Source organism: Lepeophtheirus salmonis, chromosome 5 (genome assembly GCF_016086655.4).
Source record: "Lepeophtheirus salmonis chromosome 5, UVic_Lsal_1.4, whole genome shotgun sequence".
NCBI classification, from domain to species: Eukaryota; Metazoa; Arthropoda; class Copepoda; order Siphonostomatoida; family Caligidae; genus Lepeophtheirus; species Lepeophtheirus salmonis.
This window is the reverse complement of record NC_052135.2, coordinates 32,515,374-32,541,063: the sequence shown is the minus strand read 5'-3', so window position 1 is coordinate 32,541,063 and position 25,690 is coordinate 32,515,374. Positions and strand designations below refer to the sequence as shown.

The following is a 25,690-nucleotide window of genomic DNA, read 5'->3' as shown; positions in this document are numbered from 1 at the left end:
AATAAAAGTTATAATGACTTTAAAATATTTATTTATTTAGAATCTTATAAGTTTTCAAAAAATCTGTTGATGCAATGTACATCAATTTTAACCCGGCATTAGCATCTTCAATCTTTATTACTGCACAATATGAAAGTACGTTGTCTTTTTTTTAACCTCTCCTTTTTTCAATAAATATCATTAATTGTCTGGAGATTGTGTGAAGATTTTCAGATAATCAGATTTCATATTAATTATTATACAATTCAATTGCAGGTATTTAAAAATATTGTATTTTGCACAATACTGTACTAAGTAATTCCTGAAAATTTCATTTAATTCTCCTGATGTTTAAGATAGTTGTGTTGCTTACTGAAATATCATATTTAATAAGATGACAGATTTTGTGTAGATCATAACATAAACACTACTAAAAGAAGGCTTGAAATTTTGATGATAATAGATTATAACTTCTATAATATTGAAGCTGGAGACATGATTCTGGTATCAAAATGTCTTTTTTACCATTATTTATTAGATTAAATGGAAAAAAAAAAAAATAGAATTTGAAATTTTTTGTAACATACCTAATATATTTATTTATCTCTATAATACTGTGCTAAATCTCGAAAACGAGAATTTATAATATATCATTAACAAAAAATGCAAACAAATATCAACAAGAGGATAAAAGTACTATCTATAATTTTCAATTCATGTTTGACGTTATTTATGAATAGAGCTGGCATGTTTGCAATAAAAAACTACTTGACGAGAACTATAGTCAGAGGTGTATAAAATATATCCTGGAAAGTGGGAGAAGATGTTTCTAGTTGGCATTTCACAAATGTTTTTGTATTTTCCAAAACTGATACCATAATTACTTAATTCTTGAGAAGGGGAGCATCTAAGTATAAAGTAATAACTAGCGAGTGTTCTCCTGAAAGAGGGAGAGTAACAATTAGGGTTTGCTCGGGAGTTATAAGTGTAATCGGAGTATAATTGAGGATCGACATCGGAGTAAGTAATATGTCTTTGCTATATGTATGAGGTGTGTAATTTACGTTTATTACCTTCATCTCACGGTTGCTTGCAGCTGATTTAATATAAATGTTATGACAGCTAAACTGCTCTCCTCCCAATTGTGAGGATTACCACGTTCATTTTCGATTCCTTATATTTTACATACCGGCAATGCATGTTTTATGCATCACTAACTATAGTTTCCTATACTCGTTTCTACATTAGTATTTCTTCAGCTCTATAGGTAGTGATGGAAATCGTCTGTATTTGGGGCATGTTGAAAAAAAAAAGTAAGCATAAATTAATATGGTTTCCCGGCCAATTTGAAGAATACTTTGGAGGAGAACAGCTTAGCTCTCATGACGTTTCATTAGATCAGCAGTGACAAGGAAGGAAGGGGAGAAGGAAATAAATAAGAGCATTGGCAGGAAAAACTTCTTTATCGATCTTCAATTTCTACTTTGAGTCCAAACAGGGACTTATAATTATAACTCCACAACAAATCCAAAAGGTTACTCTCAGTCTTTTATGATCACACATGAATGTTCAATTAGGTCTTGAATGTACTAGGAAAGGAAGCTCACTACTCACGAGTTAAATAATTATGACAATAGCTGAGGAAAAGAAAATGCATTCATTCTCTGTTACAAATTCCAAAAAAAACCCGGGAAAGCTAAAAAAAAAAAACCTTTTATACATTCGGAAGTATACAATTTTATGATAGCAATTTAACTTTTACATCTATATATTTTCCGATTTTTTAAAATTGCCTACAGTACCAACTCCGTTTTTATAACGCAATTCAAATTTAGATAAGTATATCTTTAATATTACTGAAACTCCTTTCACTTTGTTCATTCGCATACATGAAATAATCCCTAGGTAAGTAAGTAATTTAAAAGAATGAAAAACTTTACTAAATTCATTGGCCTTAACTAACTTACCTCATTTAAACTAAGTATACATAAAATATGGAATTTTTGATATTTAATTGCATTATATAGTATATACAAATATAAATTTCTTAAAAAAACAATTTTTTTATAGGGGACCCAATAAATATTTAAGATTGAGAAGCCAACTTGTCTATTTTTTTATTTGCTAGATTGCATGAAGGTTTTCCTATATGGACCTTAAAGATAATGCTATTTTGCTCATTGACATAGTTTTTACTACAAAAGTTAAAGAATTTGAAATCTGCTTAGTGTAGAAAATCGACAAAGTATGATTTTTTTTACAGTTTAAATCAACGGGAATACATGTACCCACGGTCTTGGTTATTGGTGCTGTTACCAGTGATGCTCACATTATGTCGCCTTTCATATTCAAGCAGAACCTCAAGGTCAACACTAAGGTCTACATCAGTGTTCTGCAAACCAAAGTCTGCTCCAGAATCCACAGCATCGTGAAAGACCAACCTAAGATCTGGAAGCAAGACCCTATCATACCAGTAAAAGAGTACTCGATTTTCTTGATTCTGATAATGGGATGTACGTTCCGTCGAGTTTTTGACCTACTAACTCACCGGACTCACCCTTCAGACTATTTTGTATTATCAATGTTGAATGGGTTTCCAATATAGGTCCGTACGCACCTCAAAATCCTTAAGAGCTTGGATAAGGAGGGAATCTGGACTTTACCCAGTGAGACAGTCAAGAAGGCAGGGACACATTTCCGGGGACGTTGTGAATGAGTAGTCTAAGCCAGAGCCTTATAAGGGCCTTATCTGGTCCAAGCAAGGTGACTATATATATATTCACCTTGTCTTTGAATACATACCCATACCTACAATATTTTATTAATACGGCTACATCATTATTTCTTAGATCGAAAATATGTTTTTCTTATACATGAAGGACAACTATATACAGTGCACCCTGTATACACGTTCGATATATGCACACGCCTCTTATAGTTTTTTAAATTATATTAGCGGCCAAATGTATAAAATTGCACAGTTGTTTAAAATCACAATAAATTAATTAATAATTATTTAAAAACACATGAAAGATTTAAAAGATGGGAAGAACTCCCCTGTATACAATAAAAATATGAATTGTAGTCTAGTTTAAAAGTCCATTGAGTCCATATATCTCACAATTGTTGTGTTCAGACCTACAGGAAGAGGAGTCCTTTTTCATCTGCAAGTATTAATTATTGTCAGAGTCTTTGCTATTATCACCTCCACTTAAAAGTCAAGTTCTTCTCTCATTGTAAGATTAATGAGCCAATCTGATGCCTTTACAATTATTCAAAACCTATCAGTAATGATAGTCTCCAGCATAAATATCAGGGGTCTCACTCGATGCCAAAAATAAAATAAATGGAACGAAAATTCTACAGTTATTACGTCTGTAGTAGTTCATTAAAATTTCTTATGACAAAATACGTTTTATGAACAACATCAGGGAGCATTATAAGTAGTACACCCGTGACTGTCTTTCATACATAAATACAAGCTTTATTTTATTAATAAATCTAGGGCCTGGAAAAATATGCAATCACATATTTTTGTTCAAAAGCAACATATTTTGTATTTTTTTAACATATTTTGCTAAAAAAAACTTAACACTTTGTCCGACTTTGGTTTTTAGTTAATATTTATTAATTTTATTAGTATTTCATTACCCTAGGAATTAAGCGTATTAAGAGTCAAAACTGGGTCGTCAAGAGAAAGAAAGAGAGAAAAAGGAGAAAGAAGAAAAAGAGAGGGAAAGAAGGTACCGTGCGTCGTCTTATTATAGGAGACATGAGCAATAATACAATGTATAAAATAGAAAAGACAGAGACTGAACGGCACATTGGCCATCATTGGACTTGACTGTAGTTTGTTGATATTTGATTATTTATTATTGTCTATTGAAACCAAGTTGAGTTGAGCTGAGCCAAAAACATCTTTAAAGTGGTGTAAATTGGGCGGGAAAGTAGGCAGTAAGTAATGTCATAATAATGATTTAAAATGACTTCATCGTCTCAACAAGTGGAGGATCCGCGATTTGCGGAGCTTATCCGCCCCATCAAGGATCTCACGGCCAATTTCAACATACCTTTGAGCCAGTTCTTGGATATGTATTACTCGGATCTTCGGGATGGAATATCAGGACTCTCCTCTACTCCCATGGATTCTCAAAGCAAGGTCAACTTTGCCCAGGCAGGCCTACTTATCCAGGGAACTGTCTCTGTTTACTCCAGAAAAGTGGAATTTCTGTGGCAGAATGTTCTGAAAATGCTGGAGTTTCTCGCTCAAAGACAGTCTGTTCAGGATGAAATGGAAATGGGTGACTGCCCTTCGAATACGGAAGAAGTCGGTGGGAGTTCAAAGAGAAAGAATAAACTACTCAAAAAAGACAGTTTATTATTCCATGGAGACTTTTTACCTTTGCCTTGCAACTTTAGTCCACATACCCTGATGAAGGACTCGAGTCTTCAAAATAACCATATCAACTTTATTGCTATCACACCTTGTCAACTTATTCAGAAAGAGGGTAAAGAGACTGCCCCCCATCATACACGCGTCAATATCTACTCAAAGTCTACAAATGAAACACTTGGCCCTAAAGATGACTTCAGAGTTAATTCTCAATACTGTTCTGTCACAGGTGTCATTGGACAAGGAATTGTTGGTCCTACCAATCTACCTGATCTCTCTATTTCATTATGTGTCGAAAAAAACAACGATGATCTTCCATCTTCCCCTCCTCTTTTAGAAGAAATCAATGAAGTGCATCATTTTGAGGGAGAATTCCATTCAGAAGAGCCCGATTGTATTGAACCCATTGAGGAGGATTTACCCATTAGTGAGGTGCATAACAATACAGACTCTCTTCGACGATCAAAACGCCAAATATTAAAAGATACTATAGTGGAAGAAAGAGACGAAAAACTTTCTTTGACACAGATATGGGCACCTCTGAATCCCCACGAAGTTTCTAATCAGGAAAAGAATGTCTCTAAAAAACGACGAACTACACTTTTGAGCCGTCGACCTAAACTGGCTCCTGAGAAAAGTACTGCTTCTTTGTCTAAAAAAACACTTAGTGAATATTATAATAATATTAAATGTGCTACTCATCGTCCAAAAAGAGAAGCTATTGTAAGATATAATTGTTGGAAGATTTTAAATGTAGGTTCTAATATATATATATATTTCATGTTAAGGCAAATATTCCTCCTGAGCTCACACGAGAAGCATTTGAGGAAGAGAAAAGACGTAAGTCCATGAAGAAAAAATTGAAAATTACAGAACAATGTCCAGAGAGTCAAGATGATTGTGACAATCAAGAAACGGATAATTCACCTGATGAAAATGATGGAGATGCAGCCCAAGATTGGAATGAAGGGGATGCACCCGATCCTCATGAACAATTCCCATTATTACAAACCCCTTCTTCTCCTTCACTAGTTAATGAGATTCGTGGCCAAAATTCTTATGAAGAACTTGTTGTTAAGAGGGTAGCGACTTATGTTGCTCAATCACAGAATTACATCGAATCGACGGATTTGGCCAAGAGAGTTAGTTCTTGGCATGAACATATTCGCCCGAAGTTGGAAGCTGTAGAATCTCGAGGATCATTTAATATTCACTCTTACGGTACTAAAGTTATAGAATCCTTTCCAAATGATGATAGGAAAACGTCCATATCATTTGGGTAAGTGTGTATTACTAATACTTATATAAGTATATCTATTTATTTTTTACCATTTCTCATTAGTTCACTTGTTAATGATGTTGAGACAGAAGAAATCTCGCGATATTTTCTTTCATGTTTGATGTTGGCCAATACATCTAACTTAGAGTTAGAATCCAATGGAATGAATAACTTATTTTTAACACTTTTGACGAAGAAAAGACATCACGAAGAGCTCATGGCTTCCCAAGAGGAACCTGTTTTGACCAAATCATCAAGTCGTAAACGTGTTATGCTCAATCCGTCGAACACTACAGTTAGTGAGTCGATCCACCAAGAGATAATGGATGAACTGAATGAACTTCCTGATCAAGGGTTGTCCCAAAAAGAAGTATTTGTCATACCTAGACCTGTGAAACTAAATAAACACGTCTACCAGTAATTATGATAAGTCGTCACTATGTACCTGAATTAAAAATAATAATAAATACGAAATACTTTGTATGAGCACTAAATATTTATATATATATATTTCTTTTCTTTTTTTTTGATATTGAAATAAAATATCACGTTATTAAAAAGCATACATAAGGTTTATTAACAATAACGAATTAAAGTTAAGCTATAGGAAGGGTAAATGCCTAAATTAATACTGTCCAGGACCAGACAAGGACTTCTCCATGAATTTTCTTTTGGCAAAGAACGTCCACCATTTGGAAGGTTTACCATCTGGGGTGTCGAAGACCCTCTCTACAACACGCTTGCCAGTTTCTTGTCGAAGTTGGAGGAAATATTGTCGCATGGAGTCTGCTTCTTTGGTAGTTGCAGGTTTGGCATATACTCCGTTAAGAGGGAATCCCGCTTCTCCTGGAATGTTGAACCGAGAAATGGCAAGGGAGTACATTTCTTGAGTGCCTTGAGCCTTGTCCGTACATTTTTGGAGGCGTTTGAGACACTCCGTGATGTAAAGGGTCAGATAAATCATGACTCGATCCACTTCGGACCTAGAAAGAAGGACAATCTCAATTTACACAGTCTCTAGTCACTTAGGGACATTTACTTGATCTCATAGTTCCGGAAGAACACGTTCGCTTTGAAGAAAAACAGGGTTTCATCTATGATGTCGGGTTCCTTGGAGGTTTTAGGTAGTGCTGGCGCTGGACCACGCTGATCCGTTTTAATTGGCATAAGACTCATATTCCCAATTTTATTGGGGCCTTCTTTACATTGAGAATGGTACGCAGGCATCTCGGAACACAAGGTTTACTTGATAGTCTTAACACTTAATTCTTCCTTTAGACGATATTTTCACTGACAAGGAGCTTAAGTTTATTCCGTTGTAGTATCGTATTATTGCTTTTTGGTATTATTATTAATTAAGTAGGAGGCGTATGAGGTTCTATCAAGACAATCAATATAATAATATGTATTATATATATTTCATTTTTGTGTAGTGGAGGCAGGGAACTATGGGGAGACTGAAATCAATTTTGACTGATACCTTTTATTCGCGTGCACTTATTTTGACTTGAGTGCAAAATAATTTTCTCGTATCAATAAAGTAAATGCAGTAAATTGAAATTTTAACATCTCGTATCTTACCCATTTCGAAGTTTAATTTAATTTCTTTTAAGGAAAGTTTAATCATTTTAATAACATAGAACATTTTATATTATGTACAATATACAATTTAACATTGAAGACAAAATGGCACAAATTTATAATTCAATCAAACTTAGCATAACAAAAAATTAGTAGTTGAATAATTTTTTGAAACTCGCATTTTGGATGAAATTGGTTTTTCCATAAAAGAACCAAATTTGTAGCATTTTTATATTAAAGAATTTTGATACAATTTGATTTATAAAAATGTTCATTATTTGTTTATTACTGCCTTACAACTTTTGAAACCGTGTTAGATTGGAGATTGATTTGTTTTCGCTCATTTGCAAAGCATTACATACCGTTTTATAAAGATATAAAATTATAAAAATAGAACTTAATTAAAAATATATTATACATATTCTATGCTATTGAAAAGATAATTGTTTAATGGTTCAAATGAAAAAAAAATAGATTTTTCTTTGATGATTAAAGTTTTAATTTACTGCATTTATCTTATTAATATAGGAAAATAATTTTGCACTTCGGTCAAGCACAAAAAAGAGCGCGTTCCATATTCATTTCAGTGTTCCCTGTATGAGGTTTCGATTCAAAATAAACAAAGGCCCCTTACTAAAGAAAACCACTTAACCTCTTTCCTTTATAGTACCAACTCCTCTTCCTCAAGGAATTGACCCCCTATTCCGTCATTTCAGTTAATAAATCATAATTAATAGCCTATCTTTGGTAGAGAAAAATTAAAGACGAGCCGTCCACACGCAACATCCACGTCAATTATTATTGATTATTTTCTCCACAAGAGGATAAAAATTAGACAAGAAATATTTTATTAAATGGTAAATAGGGGTAATAAAAAAATTGAAAATGATCGATTTCCGTATATATTATTAAATGAATATAATAATAATAATAATATAATTCGTTACATTAGGTATATATAATGATAATGTTAAATATATGAATATAATAAAAGCAATTGAATAGGAGACATAGTTTCATAGTCATTACTCATTGTATCTCAATGACAATATTGTAACATAAGCAGCCAAACCAGCCACATTTTTCTATGTGTTCTGAATAGTGTTGGATCGGTCTAAAAGAATTGCAATCCTATCTTTCTAGTCACAGGACCGGTCCTTATCCGTCTTTCATGGTAAGTCAACTGAAATGACGTAGTTATTAAGTACGTTGTGTTAGTTGTTGAAGTTAGATCATAAGATCTTTCGATCTATGAGACGAAATACCTGAAGTTTAAAGTTGGAAGTATGTGCGTAGAACTTATTAGTATTATTTCTAGCTATCCTTTATTATTTTTTTCGTTTTTATATTATTTTTTTCCTAGGTAGGAGTGAAGAAAAAAAAAGATAGGAGGTAAGACTGACTAATCGGTCCACAGGATCGGTTAATGGTAAAAAAGATGAGACCGATAAAAAAAGACTGATTAGGAAATCAGTCCAAGGACCGATCCAACACTAGTTCTGAAACAAACTTGGGTGGAGTAGTTGTAAAATTAAAAGAGCTATAGGATTGGTCCTTGCTATGGTACTAAGAACAAACGGTCCAGTAGATACGCCACTGTGACGTCATAAAATATCTGTATTTTGATTCGCTGAGAAAAGCAAAGGGGGTTATTCTCTTGTCTATTTGGCTTTTTTCTTCATTTTGTAAATAAGAAAAAAAGAGGAAGAAAGAGAGAGAGAGAGAGAAAGGAAGAAAGAGAGAAGAAAAGAAACAGAGTGAAGAAGAGTAAGATTTTGACTCTGTTGGATAATTAAAGTGTTTATAAGTGAATTCTAATAATTAAAATGTGGATGATTGAATGATGATTCGTAAACGGAAGAAGGATCCATGGAAGTGAATTACATGATGCGTGAATATGGAGTCGAAAACACTACGAACTCGTAAAAGGAATAAATCCTTGAAGGAATCAGCGAAATTAGTGGGTTTCTATTGATTGTTGTTGGTGTAATCCTTGTAATCCTTGGTGTATGCTCCGTTTTCCCTTACAGGTTCTGGAAAGCATTCCGCAAATACCGATCCATGTGACTGAAATCAAGAAATTAATCCTCAAAGATCAGCCTTCAGTGGAAACGAGGGAACTGAGGGACGGGAATCTCTTGTCCGTTCTCACAAATGGCTCCACGGGGAGAAATCCCACCTTTTTCAAGGCCTTTGGTCACGATGATGTCTTTGGTCTCAAATCTTGCATTCCTGAAGGAGGAACAACTCTGGAAGTGGTGGAAAAAGTGCCTTCTGGGGATGAAGGAGGAGTGTCTCAAGAGGAAGGAGTTCTCTACGTTCAACTACCTGAAGGACATCCCATTATTTCAAACTCTACTCCCGAACAAGAGGAAGACGACGAAGACGAAGAAGTGGAACAAGAGTCGTCCCCACCACCTGTTCCCTATAGGGATGAAGGCAACAGTCAGGCTTCAACTTCACCTGACGGAGGAGAAAATGCTACTCAGCTCAAGGACACTGAGACTAAATTGTCTATTGAGGAGGCTATTGAAAAGGCAGACATTATATTTGAAGATATCTCTCTCAAGAATAAAGGACTCGCACTAGAGTCCAGTAATGAACACAAAAGTGATATACGATCAGAAAATAGTAAATCATCTCATAATTTAAGGCCTAAAAGGACTCTACGTAGTGTTCACCCCATTACGACTACTTTTTCCTCTAGTCAATCCTTAACTAAAAAAAAGAAGAAATTTTCTATTAGTTCCAGTATTATACCAAACACAGGATCCGGAAATTATAAAAAGTCTTCAATCACTAGCAATGGAGGTATAGTTGTGTTGCAAAACTATAAAGTGAATTCAATTTTCATGACGTAAAAGCAATTTAAACTTAATTTATTCTAGTTTCCACAATTATTATTTGCCACAAGCAATTTCTTGTTACATAACTTTCAACGTTCAATTCACTGTTTCAGATTTACCCTGCATAATTATTGGGTTATTTTCATTTCTTTTTTGTGTTTTTATAACGTGAAAACCAAAGCAATTTTTAATTTATTATAAATTTTTTTTTTAGATATTGAAATTCATTACAAACCTAATAGGAATGATCTCTTAATGGCCCAAGCTACAACTATGAAAGAAGTTTTATCATCGATACATGGTTTCTCCTTATCTAAAGTAAAAGCGGGCAATAAAAAGACTGGCAGTAAGAAACTGTCAAATGTTGCATCAATTCAATTAGCTCGTGAGGGTTCTCTTGATTTTGAATCTCCGGAATCTATTCTTGGTCAAGTTAATCTTCGAACTCTCTTGAACAAAGCCACATTTCTTAAACTTCCTCCAAGTTATCAGTACAAACTAATGCAGCTCCTCCCTCAAGTTGATTTTGTCAGAGAAGATTGTCCTAATCTTGAGGAAACTATTAAGTAAGAGTCAGAGTTCACTTTTCTTGCTTATTGTTACGCTCCCTTTTTATTTAGATTAAGACAATCTGGTTTAAATAACGAATTCTTTGCCAAAGCTAGCCAAGAATGGAGGGAGCGTTTGCACAAAGGTGATTTTTCCTCAGATGTTGTCCAAAGAAATAAACAAGACATAGAAAAGGACAAATCTAAAATAGATCCATGGAAGGTAAATATAAATTGGAACATAATTTGTCGATTTTTATCAATTTTAAATGTATCACTTACAGTTCCGTAACTTCGAACCAATTTGGGGAATGACTAAAAATTTTGATTTAGAAGATTCTTTACCAGAAATAGATATACCTTTGAAAAATGCATTATCAAATCAAGAACTGAAAGTAGATACTATTAATGATTCAAGCAGTAGTGAAGATGAACCATTAATGAAACGGTGTAAATATTCCAAAAATGATGAAGTTAATGATATTAAGGAAAATTATGATGAATTTTCGATAGAAGAAGCGAGGAATATTTTTGACAAAAATAAGGAATCAGATACTAGATTGAAAGAAGAAGAAAAGGAGGAGGGAATTGATAATTATGAGGTACCGATCAGTAACGTAGTAATTGAAGAAGAAGTTGATACATCTGAGCCAGGCGATGTTATAATTGAAAGTGTGGATGAGTTCCAGCCTGTTTTTATTCAAGATTTAGAAGAAAAAGAAAAAAAACTAGATTCTTCATCTTCATTTATCGTTGAAGAAGCTAATCATAATCTTGTTGAGCCAAATTCTTCCATCATTGAAGAAGTTATGGACGAGTCCATGGATATTCCTGTTCTTTCTATAAAAGAAGAAGACGTTATTTATAAACATGATTTAGATGTCGATGAACACTCGCCCAACACTATATCAGCCACTCTTTCGTTTACCAAGGGAAGTGGGGAAAAATCTTCCCACCTATCATCCCTTTCAACAAATCAACTTCTTCCTACAATAATAGAACTACCCACTGTTCCCCTACCACAAAGTGCTCTCCCTCCTAACGTGCTAAATTCTTCATCAAATTCTGTGATATTACAACCTAATCCGATGGTGTCTCTTCCTACCGAACCTTTGCCACCTAATTCTCCTGCTATAATTTCCAGGATTTCTCCAGCTTCGTCTCGATCTCCTACTCCAATGCTTGATAGTAGAACTAGCCCTTTGTTTGAAGAGGAGTTCATTACTCCCATGCCAAATGCAAAAGAACTACGTATTCTTGATTTGGACAGTAATTTCTTTTGTGGTAGTTCAACTACAATTAAAGCTCGTAGTCAGGCTTCATCTACTCCTCCCCCCTCTCTACCTTCAGTTATCAAGACTCCAACGACGACAACAACAATTTGCACTCCTATTCTTGTAAGTATTTTTTGTAAATAAAATATATTGCTTAAAATGATTAATGCATATTTATAACCATTCCCAAATACAGAAAAGACCGAAAACACCAGTTACAATATCTTGTCCTATTCCGTCCACCATTTACACCTCAGCTAATTGTAAGAGTAGAACACATTCTGGAAATGTTAATCTGGAGCGTTCTTACGAAATTTGTAAAGCAGTTGTTGCTAAATCTGTGAATAGAACTCAAGTTGAACCCAAACTAGGGCCTCCTCCTCAAACATCAGCTCCTGCCATGGGCAAAATTGTTGTCCGGCGAACTGCTTCCCCTGTTGTTTCACAATCAGTTGGAAGTGGACAGACCGTGATTGTAAGAAGCCTTAGTGGTCAAAACGTTTCGAACCAACAGATGGTTTTAGTTAGTCAAAATCACACAGGGCAGCAAATTCTTAGACCTATTCGTGGAGTTATGAGGCTACCTGTTAAAGCAAATCAGCCTAATGTAGCTCAAATGAGTCCATCGCCTCTTTTTATTCAACAACCTCAACAACCACGGAGAGATGTATTAACGCTGAACCAAATGGTACAAGGTCTTCCACCTAATGCGACCGTAATTCAGCAAGGGCACGGAGGACCAACTGTTATTAGAATACCAGTTTCCTCATTCGTAAGTTCTCAATAATTTTTTTCTGATTATTATTTAAAATTGTAAATAATTTTTATGTTAAATTCTCTTTTAGCAAGGAAATGTTGCACAACCGATGATTGTCAAACGGTTGCAATCAAATGCAATTGTTCCTCAAGGATCTGTAGTTGTTTCATCATCCGGTGGATCTCCAGTTGTTTTACCTCGAACTTTAGTTTCCGTAGCTCCCACAACACGTATTGTTAGACCAACTCAGGTTATAACAACTTCTACTTCAACTCCTATAACTTTTCGACATGTTAGTAGTAAATCTCCACGATTTAGTGGTGTGCGTACTCCATTACCAACCACTTTATCTTTACCTACGGTTCCAATTTCCGTAGATGAAATCAGTAATCACATTCCTCCAGAACAGCGTGCTTTATTTCAGAAACCATTGCCGCCCCCCTTAAAAACAATTGCTAATCGTGGGACGGCAGGACTCACTTCAGGAGTTAATACTCCTCTGCCTCAAATACAGTTGCCTTCAGAACCTGTTCCAATTACATCTCCTGAAATCTTACAATTTACATCTCAACAACTTCAGCGCTCAACTCCATCTCCTCAGCTTAGATTAATTCCTTCCTCGTCTTCAATCATTGTTCCACAAGAACGAGACACAACTTTTGACATAGAGGAAGGAAAAGATATCACCTCATTGTTGGAAGAAGTAAACAATAGTCATATTACAGCTGAAATTCCAATTAGGGATTATAACTCATCGATTCATGGAAATGGATCCAATTCCCAACAGCCAGTAGTGTTACATGTACGTATAATTCCTTATTTAATGGTTATTACACAATTAGAATCCTTACCCTAAGCAAATAAATATATGTTTTGTCTTTTTTCTACTTCAATTTTAGTTAAATGAACATCCGACAGTTACTGGGAATGAAGGAAAGATAGTTTTGGTTCAAAGTTCAAATGGGCAACTTTTAGCCGTTCCTGCAAATCAGTTAGGTCAACGTATAGTGGGACCTCCGAGAGCATCAAGTGCTCCACCTCCTGCTGTTGCCTCACCCCCAACTCTCAACCGACCATCTAGCGTTGATGCATCTAAATTTGTCTTCGTGCAGCAAAATCATCAGGAAAAACTAATTCAGTCCAAAGTAGAGCATGAAATGCTACCTCCATCATTTCCTAATAAAAACATTAGCAAACCACCTCAACAACGCATTGTGACCTTAGGCGGAAACAGTGGAAAACCTCAAACGGTTACATTTAAGACAGTTGGAGTTGTACCCTTGATTCCGAAACACACTGAATCCTCTTCTAAAAGGACTTGTAATGTTAAAGCAATGATTATATGTAAACAGTGTGGTGCATTTTGTCATAATGACTGTATAGGACCCTCTAAAGTTTGTGTTTCTTGTTTGATTAGGTGAATTTTTTTTCTTATGGCTCCTCCCGGTATTATTCACATAAAGACTATATTGTTTTATTAATTATTATTATTCATATTACTTTCTTCACAAATTGAATCTGGATTCCTTCATTCTTTGGACGTTAATATATATATACATATATATATTTTTCTTAAACTAGTTGTTGTATTTTTTTAAACAATATTAATATTATAATAATAATAATAATAATGATCTTCTATATAATCATAATCATTATTATTACCATTATTACTACATATATATTCATTATATTATCAGTATATGTATTCATTTTCTCTCCCTAAATTGTAACTTGTACTTGTAAGTCATATTTTATAACTTTCTATTGGTTTTAATGTATCACAATACAGGCGTTACTATGAGAAAGATAACTACTCAACATTTTAATCATTATATTTTGTTGAACAAACATGCACAGCACATGTCACATTTTGTTATTGAAGTGATACATTTTACTTTTATAGGAGGTGGAGAAAGGTCGAGGAAAACCACTGATAAAATGGATTAATACTGTAGAAGAGGATATTTGTGTGTTCACTCTCGACACATTTACTCATAGAACAATGTGAAAAAAATTTCAAATACAAGCAGAATGTAAATTTTAGAACCCCGAAGTTACAGAAGTCATTAGCTCTTTACCACGAGACTTTCAGGTCATTTAAAAAAATCAAATCTTTCAATTTTTTTTTTGTGGGGGCCTTTTTTAATAAATGGCATGTGTTCCCATTAAAGTTTTTTCTTACCAAGCGATAATCTTTTCTTGATAAAACAAAAATTAATTGAGGGGGAAGGGGTACTCCCCCCTTGTGGACAGCCCTGATATATAATGATATATGTTTATTGTTTCAAACTAAAATGCGACTACTTACGTAAAAGGAGTGCCATCAGAAATAAATATGTTGGTTATCCTTCGGACGACACAGCGATTGCAACCGATGCATTCGCAATAAACTGGAAAAAGGATGGCTACTTCTTTCCACCAGTTCTCCTGATTCACAAAATACTAATGAGATTAAGGGATCCGAAACTTAAGACCGGTGATAGTAATAACCCTTGTTATTCAAAATCAAATATACCTACGTTTATTTATAAAATATTATTGAACGACTAAAATAGGGAAAGTATTAAATTCTCCAGTGTTTTTTTATACAGGTTAAACTGGTAACAAAATCGATGCAATTTTGAAGCGTGTGGTGTCTGGCAATAAAAAATGGACCTCTGAAGACCCTACTTTATTTGGAAATAATTCTTGGACTTATTCTTTTTTAAAAATTGAAAATTGACGTTTGATGAAAAAAAAAAAAAAAAAAAAGATTCAGAAAATGACAGATATTTTAGTTAAATATTAATTTCTGTGTCAAATTTATATGCAAACGAATTTTCTGACACATTTTTAAAATTTTTATTTCATCTACGAGACAATTGATTATTTTAATTGTTGAGTAGAGCAGATTCGGTCTAAACGATAAGTATCAAATATGTACAATTAAGCCGTCTCCAACTATAACAATACGGAATTATGGACGGTCTAGAGTGCCCATTAAATAATTTTCATGGGTTGTTATAAAAAACAAAGAACTATACTTATTTACGAAGAAATTATTGTAATATAGCGTCTGTATGTTATATGAAATGTATAGTTATGAATTTAAAAAAAAAAGTATTCTTAACTTCAAATAACATAACAAATCGAAAATTGCAAAAAACTGTTTTGTAGTTGGTCGAACCATGTCAATGCTTTCAGAGAAATCACGTATCATTGGGCACAATAAATTTGGGAACCAGTGTCTTAGGGGACATGTATTTACGTGGTTTCGTGCAAAATCATCCAGTTAAACCTGAAAATTAGCTTGAGCATGTGTAAAGGTTTCTCAAGTTTTTGAACTTATGCTTGCGTGAGATTTTGAGATCTTATGTCAGTTTACTACATAAAAATATAGGAAAATCGTATTTCAGTTGGGAAAATTCGTTAACAAATAATAAAGATTTATCTTCCAATGGTATCTCCACACAGGCCGGAGCTGGTGGTTTCTCTGGGGGAACCTATATCTGGGTCTTCTTAAAGTAACCGTCTACATGAGAGGTAAACTTGCCAACAAAAAAAAAGTGGAGAATCATAGATACAACTTGAAAAAAGATTTTAGATATACAAACTTACATAAATGAGTCAAAATTCGAGCAATTTTATCGTTCTTCTAAAATGAGAAGGACGCTCTCGCTCGTTATTTAAAACAATGAGCGCGCTCTCCTCTCGCTCAATAATTTTGAGTCGCAGCAATTGAGCGTCACGCTCTAATGCAATGAATATAGGTAAACATCGCTTATACCCCAGTGGGACCAAAATTTGTCACTCAAAATGACTCTCACTTTTTACTTTGATTTCCAGTCCACATTCCAAATTAAATTTCCAATTTTTATCATATGCTTTCATAATTTTTGTCGCCATTTTATTGTATTTTTTGGCTGCAGCCATCTTTTCCGTATATAAAATTTCAATGAACAATGGTGTGAGAGCATATTGACCCAATAATGTTTGCATCACATTAATATTGAATATGCTACTACGTTGAAACAGTTGAGCAATTTATTTATCCAATGAATTAAACCTAATCCATACTAATGGGTAATTGATTCTTTATTATGATTTCATCATACAAGCAATTGCAATATTGGATCCTTTTGAATCTAAGTAACCGCGTTTATGTATTCGAGTATTATCCAACCTGAAATTTGTATAAAATCACGGTCAATTTTCCTTGAGCCAGTATTTTGTACTACTTGGGTCTGGAACGGTTTCGTAGTAAAATTTAATCTTCACAAAAATCGGCCTTGTTCGGCTCTACAAAAAATAAATTCCATATTTTTTCAAAAAATTTGTTGTGAATGACCAATTTTTAGAAAAGTAAATTTCGGGCAGCGATTTAAATTTCGTTTCTTGGTTTGAGAGAGCGATCCAAACCAAACAAAAGAAATTTGGGCTCGGATCATGTATCAGCACTCGTATTTAAATTGATCTTTTTCACATGTCTATATTACATTGTTAGGTATTTGACATACTATAATTAATAATGAGATTTCAATCGACTATAAGTACGAATTTTGTTGTATTTAAAAAGTTAACTTCTGCATTTTTTGTCAGCATCTGAATGTATATATTCCCATGTGAGTAATAACTCCTACATACGTGCAAAACAATTTACGACATAAAAAGTTAAGGATAAAATACGTTGAATTGAAATAGATAGATAGTTAAAGGTAGATATATCTATTTATATGAATTGAAAACATCTGCTTAATTATTTATATTATTTAATAAGATCAATAGTGCTATTGTTATTCGCAAATATATTGTATGATATCTTTGATTATTTTCAGAGAAATAATCATTGAGTTGAATTCAATTACATACATATGTACCCGTAGCCACTGTCATTAAAGATAATACGGATTCACATTTTTTCTCGGATATCAGTCTGTTCGGATTTTTAGACGTAAATATTCCAGTGAATTTCGGATACCAGAAACTTTTGGATCGAGATCCAAAAATTAGGCGGGTACTTCTCTTAAATTTTATTTGCATACATTTAAATACTTAGACAGCTGACAATCAAATACATTTTACATCTTTGTCTTTGTGCATGAGGTAACGCCGTGTAGAATAAACAAGCAATGCAACTATTCATGTAGATGTCGCTCCAATCACTAATCAAGATAAATAGAGTGTACATTCGATATTTTCAATATTGTTGTGTCAGTCCTTACATAAGATTGATACTACAGTCCCGGTGAGTTCAATCTCGGTCCAGCCCAGTTCCGTCCTGGAAATCAGTCCTAAAACTTATAAATTCTCTGCTTGATAACGTCAATCAGCTTTACAAAAAGAAACTCAATTTATGTTTGCCACACAAGCTGACGCAAAAAATCTCATGGACAGAATTTCCATTTGCGAATCGCTGTTGAATCGGAACATAATCGATCAATTTCTAAAACGAATTGTGACTGGTGATGAAACTTACGTTAATTTCAAGCGGCCCAAACCGTGGCCAAGCCAGGATTAACTGCTAGGAAGGTGTTGCTGTATGTTTGGTGTGATTAGGAGGGAATAACCTACTATGAGCTACTCCCCTATGGCCAAACGCTCAACTCTGCCCTCTACTTTGAACAACTCGACCGTTTGAAGCTGGAGATCGAAGAGAAGGGGCAATCATTTGTGAATAGGAGACAACAAGTCATCATCAAGACAACGCCATGCCGTACACACCTTTGATAACGCACCAGAAACTCCGAGAGCTCGGATGGGAAGTTCTTATGTATACATCCTAAAGTGACTACTACCTGTTCTTTGTCTATAGCCAACACACTTGGGAGTACAAATTTGGCTTCATTTGAGACATGAGAAAATTGTTTGCTCGAGTTTTTTGCTGATAGGGTCAAGAGAAGGGCATTATGAAGTTGGATTCTTATCGGCAACAAGTTATCAAATAGAACAAAATAATGTATTTTAGAATTTGGTTTCAACAGTCGGAATTTCTTTTTTTAAAGTATTTATATATTAAGTGTGAGTGTCTGTTTGTTTGTCTGACCATCACACCCAAACCAATTTATGGATTTTGCTTTCGTCCCAGGAACTACTCTTGTTCAAGAGGAGAACAAAGATCGAGGATTAGTTTGGTTTTTATCCCTCCGCAACTTCTGCACCTAGCTAAGAACACACTTTATCGATCAGAACCCTCTTCTGATCATAAAATGATCGAAATTAAATTTCTGTATCCGCCTCGAAACGTTCGTTTTACAAAAATAATCTGGACAGTGACATCACAAGTTTTATACAAAAAAACGAAAGAATTCCAAGATTAACAAAGTTCAAATAGAAAACAATCTTGATTGCAATTCAATTTTTGACCGTTCAGTTATTGCAGATACCAATAAATTCTTTTAGAGTAGCAGAAGTTGTGGAAGCTGAAATGGAAGCCAAAGTCATTGTAAAAAATAACTCGTCTAGAAGATTCAACTATCTTTCTAAAATGAAAAAAAAGCTCAGCACCTAATGTCAAGAAAATAGTTTCTGATGGAAAATTCCTAAGTAAAACTGAAGATATTTTAAGCTACTTTCATTCTTGATTCCAGGCAATTGTTGGTTCTGGAAGACTTCTTCTTCCAAAAAGGGAACAATGGCGCTGAATCATGAACAAAAAGTGTTTACGAAGGAGAATATCACTCTATATATTACTCAAAAATGTAAAGATAGCAAATATCCAGGGCCGGATGGAACTATTAGCAAACTTTAATCTATGTTTCTAAGTGAGGTTGTTCCTTTTCTTTTAAAAATCGGTAAAACGAACGAAAATAAAGGTAAGATGCCCAGTTCACTGACAAAGAGTAGAATAGCTCTAATTTTGAAGAAAGGAGACGGTTCCAATTTTAGTCACTGGAGACCCATGACGGTACTCAACGATTCACACAGAATTCTGTACGGGTGGGGGAAATTCTCAATAAAATGAATGGGATTCAACAGAAAAGTTATTTAAAGAAGAGATTTATACATACCTAATGTCTTTCAAAATATTCGGGCTTGTATTGATATTTCGCAGAAAGGCAAAAATTTGGAGCTGAAACTGAACCAATTACGCTAAGAAGAGTTTGCAAGTAGGGCTGTTCTTCAGCCCCACTGCTTTTTGTTGATGCAGTCGAGGACATGGTCAGGGGTGTTTTAAGGAAACTTGGTGGATTTGGTATAAAGCTAGCAGGATCGAATCACGTGATAGATATCTACGCTGACGATGTCACTTTAACAATAGAGGGCAATTCTGAGCCACAGCTTGGGAAAAGAATTGAATTTTTACTAAATTTTATTGAAAGATTTGAGAAGGTTTCGGGCCTTTCTATCAACAGAAAAAAACCTGTCATCTTACCTATTGGACTGTGGAACCCTTATCAAGGTCGAAGAGTTGCCTCTTGTGAAATAAGAGGGAAGATTGAGGTCTTGGGTATATTTTGGAATAGAGACGGCGAGGATGAAAAAAGCTGGAAGGACATTTGCCTATTTGTTCCTTCAAGATTCTGTAAATGAAGATCCTTTAAACTTCGGAAACTTCGAATATATCTGTACAACACATTCATGGTACCTAGAGTTCTATACAAAACCACATCTTGCCCTTTGTTAGGTGAGAGAGCAATTATTGAAGAAGAAAGACAGTTCAGTACTCTATTTAATAAAAGTTATATTCCTAGGATTAAAAGACTGAAAAGTCAACTGTAAGTGGCATTACAAACCATTCCTAAAATTTATATTCGAATTTTAATAGATCTAACAAGAAGCCCTGGCACTGAATGGTGCCGAACTGTAACTCATAGTGAGATCTATTGGAGGATCATGTTTGGGTCGGACTTGACGAACGATACCACTTCCAGGATATCCCAAGTTTGGGGTGCAGGGCAAAAAATCCTTTGGAATTTCGTTGCAGTTTATGAGAACGATAGATGTGATTTAAAAAAAATGTTGGGAAAAAGTTCTTCTTTCGAAATTTACCAAACCTAAAAGATCTAGATGATAGTACCATCAGGAAAAAAGTTTTTACCATACACAATTTTGAACATCCTGTATCTTTTCTTGATGGTAGATTCAGATACCCTCTATTAATATCTCTGAAAGAGCATAAGTTGCAAAAGCAAGGGCATCTAAAAATGTCCAGGCCCTACAAAAGTTTCGAAGTTGATAGGATATGCAAAAAACACTTAGCATTACTTAATCTCCCTCAAAATTGGAAAAAAAAGGGATCGTTGGGTCCTTAAAAAAATCAATGACGGAAGGAAGTTTACGACCCAACTCCAGATCTTTGAGGACTGTATCAGATTCACAAGATCATTTAAAGACTGTGGCAAAATCTTCAATTCGACAGTCCATACATTTGTGGAATTCCAAGCGGTCAGCACATTTTCAAACGGTTTATAATATATAATCTGAAAGACATCTCAAAATGTGCGTCGAATACTTGAAAGGGTATTATCCTTTTTGGACTCGGAGGACGCAGGGCTACCTCAGATGCTAAAGCAATAGAGTTTGTTTTGTAGTAACAAGTCTTTTGCTCATAAGTTCAAGTCCTTGAATATTTTCATTTTGTCCAGTTCGAGTCATTGAATATTATCATCAAGTCAAGCTCAAGTCCTCAGAATATAAATGTTACTTTTAGGAATTCATTCTATTCATTACGAAAATCACATTACGTTTGAGTACAAGTAGAATTGTAAGCCTTGGCTTTAGAGTCCAAGTCTAGTATCGAGACTTTGTTTTTGTTATCAAATCAACTCGCAAGTTTTTTGTCCAAGTGCCCACCTATGGATATACATACATTTAGGGGAAATTCATTTTATACTAATATGTATATTCAAGGAAATCTATAGTTAATTTCATATTGTATATTTAATAACAATTAAAAGTAATAATGGCCTTGCTCAAGATATTTATTTCTGTTATAGAACGGCAGAAGTGACATATGTATTGTATAATTGTTACTTTTTTTTGGCCTCTGTTTGTTTATTTGTCTGTTTGTCACTAGGATTACAGCAAAAGTTACGAATCGATTTTCATCTAACTTAGTACGACGATTAGATATGGTAACAGTAAAAGGCCATTACATTTTGAGAGGTCAAGGCATCACAAAATGTTAAAAATAAATAATCGACGATAACTTTAAAACACATTAAGGTACAGAACTCAAATTGGTGCAATTATGTAGATTTAATAAGGATGCTTTTTGTAGCAAACCATTCAATGTCAAGATTAAAACTAAGAGCTGAAATAATCTCTTTGTGGCTACAATACATATACAACCACTTACGAATGCAATAAATATTAAATTTAATTAAATCCTACACTTTCACCATTGCACACTTTTGACTTTAACATACAAAAGAAATGATTTCCAAAGGTTGATAAAAAAAAAAAAAAAAAAAAAAAAAAAAAAATTGGCCAATTGATCGGTTTTCAGTTTTTTTTTCTTTTCAAAAAGTCCATATCACTTGAGTTCTAAGATGTTAAGTTTTTATTTGATTGTTAGTAATTGCTGCAAATACATCTCCTATACACGAGTAAATTCCTATGTTTTTGGTTAATACTTTTTCCAGTACAAAAACCTTTTTCTGCTGAGGACAATAAAAAAAATCACTTTGACCAAGTTTGATGCCTCTCAGGCCCTTTTAATTTTTTAAAATGATTATTGAGTTGAAATTTACAATTTTCTCCCTCTTGTAACGTACCAAATATTAGACAAAAAATGTACTTATAATATTCGGTTTCTCAATTCAAAATATTTTTGTACCTTCGTTTTAATAATTGAAGGAGTGGTATAGGATGTGTTCAATGATTTGAGGTAGAATTTTTTACTCATAGCATGGTATTTCAGACAGTAAAAGATTCCTAAAAATAATCAATTTTGATTCAATAATCCCATTTTCCCCCCAATTAAAATGGCTTCAGAGGCCTTCAGCGTGCAAAAGTCTGTTTTTGATTGTACATTGTATAGGCGCATTATTTCTCTCATATAACCCAAAATGTATGTATTTCTTCAGCATAACATTATTAAATATGTATATTGGTCCTTACTTACTGTGTTGTGTCAGTTATTCGCTTCAGTCCAGTCTTCGGACCAGTCCTGTTAGTCCTTCGTACTATCAGTACCAGAACAGATTTAAAAAGAAAAAATAAAGTTGATTGACCTCATTAAAGACCAAACTTTTTAAGCTTTGGGACTGAACTGGACGGGACTGTATTCTTCAGTCCTAAATAAGGACTGACAGAGCACTACCTAAATACACAGTCCCCACTCATTTTTGGAAAGAAACAAGGATGTAGTTTATTTTTCTTCCATCTGTTTTCATTAAGCTTCATAAGTTGACTTTTGAACTATTTAAAGCCGCTGCTGACTCTATATACTCTTATGAACAAAAAAAAAAGGTATTACATAGGATTTAGTTGTTGATATAATATATATCAATCAAGGGTCTTCGTTTAGAATTCGTGTCATTTCATACTCTGTCATTCATAAGATTATCAATTCAATATTTATAATTATTAAGAATTATTTTATACATAAAAATTAAATGTTGGATACAAGAAAAATACAAAAGACTGGCTACCATATTATGTTTTTTTTCTTCAAATATTTCCTTTCCCTTTTGACTGATGAGGTTGAGAGTGGATAAAAAAGCTAGTCGTGAGTTAGAACTAAAGTACTATCTTGAGTCCTTTAGTTAGGTCTAACTATCTACATACTTACTGTTCTGTTCGTATTAATGAGCTCCTAATCATTTGAGTAATCATATATATATATATATACATTATCGTAGTTTCATTGCATTCTATTAACTGATACTCAGATATTCATCAAAAGACGTAATTTTCTATTTGCTATCAACTATTGTATGTATAATATAGGTAGATACTAATAAATTAATTATACCTAATAACATAGGCAATTGCTCACTGTTTTTGACGACTAATAATATCCCAAACATGGTATTTTTTAAATACTACAATAATATAGCACATATTTTTACGAGCATTGAATGTTCATTGAATGACTGTTACAATCAAGGCCTAATGATCGGCCCGGGCTGAGAAAATTTTTCAAATAATCCGAGGGCCCTTAAACTTGTTATGTCGCTGAGTTTCAGTCTAGGTTAGCCATTGCAATAAAGGGACCCTGATCTTCATTAATTTAAATTTAGAAAATTGAATTTGATTTCAAATGTAATTTTTAAATCATCTTCAAATATCTTTTTTGTTTGACTAAAGTCGTTGATTATAGTTTTTCAAACTTACTAATTGTGAAATAGACTATAATTTTGGATTAATTTATCGTTCCATGGCATGTAGGTATGTATGTATACATTATAAAAAGAGGCTGAAAAGCATAACAACAGCATGTTAGATAATTCCTTAATTTGATTGTAATATATACTACATACATGATATATTTCATAACGATGATAAACATCGTTATGAAATAAATGTTATTCCAAGTAGTGAGGATTACACGCATTATATAACGATGAGTATAATATTCCTTTGAAATTTATTGATAATTTTTTTTTACATATTTAACATGCTCATCATTGTATTTCATGGAGTCATTTGCTTTTTGTCGTTATTATTGGTCCTAATATGAAACGTGATGACATAGGACTAATTTTTATAACTTAATAAGTTATTATTGCTTGTGATGTATTTGACTAGATCCATTTTTAAGGGCTTGCTCTGAATACCTCAAAATCTTTCATTGGTCTCTATAATGGAATTCTAGACAGATGGGATAATGACGCATTCAGCTTAGCTTTTTTTTCTTTATTCCCCCTCTTGAAAGTATCTTGTAAAAAATGACGTTGACTCTTTATTGACCTTTTTCTTAACCAATTACTTTTTTTTATTACTCTCATGTGGGAATACAAAATATACATGATTATTCTAAATCTCTAAAATTCCACAATTTCTACTCTTAAAAGTAGAATTTTGTTAGGTCCATGAATGCCCACTTTTCGGTCCTTAACGAAGTTAAAAGGGATAATTTTCTAATTCTAATCCTCCAACATTTTTTAAGCACGGTTCTTCCACAAAAACCCTTTAGATTTCAGGTGTAAAGCTACAAAATGCAATTGAAATAGTTCATAATATGTTAGATGGAACAAATTTGAATGATAAAAAAAGACCATGTGTACAATGATATATAACTAACCTTTAATTCTCCGTTTCTGTACTTTTTAAAATCGTTGGAAATTATGAAATGTAATTTGACTAAATTTTTAAGTTAAATATATTATGACTTCCTAATATATTCTGATGGAATCCACGTACCATCCGAAAGGGTGCTCGTACATGGTTTACTTTAATAGTGAATCAACATAAAAACTACACTGAACAAAATTTATGAAAATTATTTTATTTTATTACTTCATATATTACATACATTCAATTATAGGCTTTGTATTCAAACCAGTGAGTTGAGTTGACCTAGAATTTTATCGATGGTTTAAAAGCTTTACTTGCTTTAAAAGACTTAAATTGGTCTCAATGTGGCCAATTCAATTTAATTTGTAAATTTATCATTCTTTTATCGTGACAATCGATTTTGGTTACTTTAAATTACATTTGTGGGTCCTCTAAAGGGTCAATGAAAATAACATTTTGTCCGAAATTACAATAATTTGTAAAAAAATACAAATTTAATCCACAAACAATTTTGAGAAAAATCATTCTAGCTTGATTTTGCGTTGCTGGGCCACATATATAAAGCTGTTTAAAGCATGTTATTTAATATTAATTAACTCTATTAAATAGTTGAATAATTATTTTCCTACTATCTATGAAAACAAGTAAATATTTGAGAATCAAATAATAATATTCTCCTCAGACAAGGAAATCTTTTTTTTACGAAAATTGGAAATGTTCGTAGAATGAGTGTTACAATGAGGGTGACTTAGCCTAATGATCCGCCCGGGCTGACAAGATATGCAAATCCTACCAGAGTTGCAAATAGCCAAAAAATATATACTTTGAGATCATCAGTGGCCTCCTAAACTTGGTAAGCCGCTGGGAT

General features: G+C 33.5%; 3 protein-coding genes across 3 annotated transcripts; 2 read left to right on the top strand and 1 right to left on the bottom strand.

Annotated features, from left to right (window-relative positions):
* The first annotated feature begins 3,734 nt into the window (after nucleotides 1–3,734).
* LOC121118876 (condensin-2 complex subunit H2) lies at nucleotides 3,735–6,211 on the top strand. The gene is made up of 3 exons (XM_040713468.2): nucleotides 3,735–5,095; nucleotides 5,161–5,651; nucleotides 5,715–6,211. Exons 1-3 carry the CDS (start codon nucleotides 3,962–3,964, stop codon nucleotides 6,070–6,072), a joined length of 1,983 nt encoding a protein of 660 aa, XP_040569402.1. The 5' UTR covers nucleotides 3,735–3,961; the 3' UTR covers nucleotides 6,073–6,211.
* On the bottom strand, nucleotides 6,142–7,160 carry LOC121118877 (actin-related protein 2/3 complex subunit 3). Its single transcript, XM_040713469.2, has 2 exons — nucleotides 6,691–7,160; nucleotides 6,142–6,634 (listed from the first exon to the last, which is right to left on the bottom strand). Exons 1-2 carry the CDS (start codon nucleotides 6,876–6,878, stop codon nucleotides 6,277–6,279), a joined length of 546 nt encoding a protein of 181 aa, XP_040569403.1. The 5' UTR covers nucleotides 6,879–7,160; the 3' UTR covers nucleotides 6,142–6,276.
* Nucleotides 7,161–8,427: 1,267 nt separating this feature from the next.
* On the top strand, nucleotides 8,428–14,470 carry LOC121118875 (uncharacterized). The gene is made up of 9 exons (XM_040713467.2): nucleotides 8,428–8,520; nucleotides 8,596–9,192; nucleotides 9,263–10,043; nucleotides 10,293–10,644; nucleotides 10,699–10,849; nucleotides 10,911–12,023; nucleotides 12,097–12,672; nucleotides 12,746–13,459; nucleotides 13,557–14,470. Exons 2-9 carry the CDS (start codon nucleotides 9,130–9,132, stop codon nucleotides 14,076–14,078), a joined length of 4,272 nt encoding a protein of 1,423 aa, XP_040569401.1. The 5' UTR covers nucleotides 8,428–8,520; nucleotides 8,596–9,129; the 3' UTR covers nucleotides 14,079–14,470.
* Nucleotides 14,471–25,690: the final 11,220 nt, after the last annotated feature.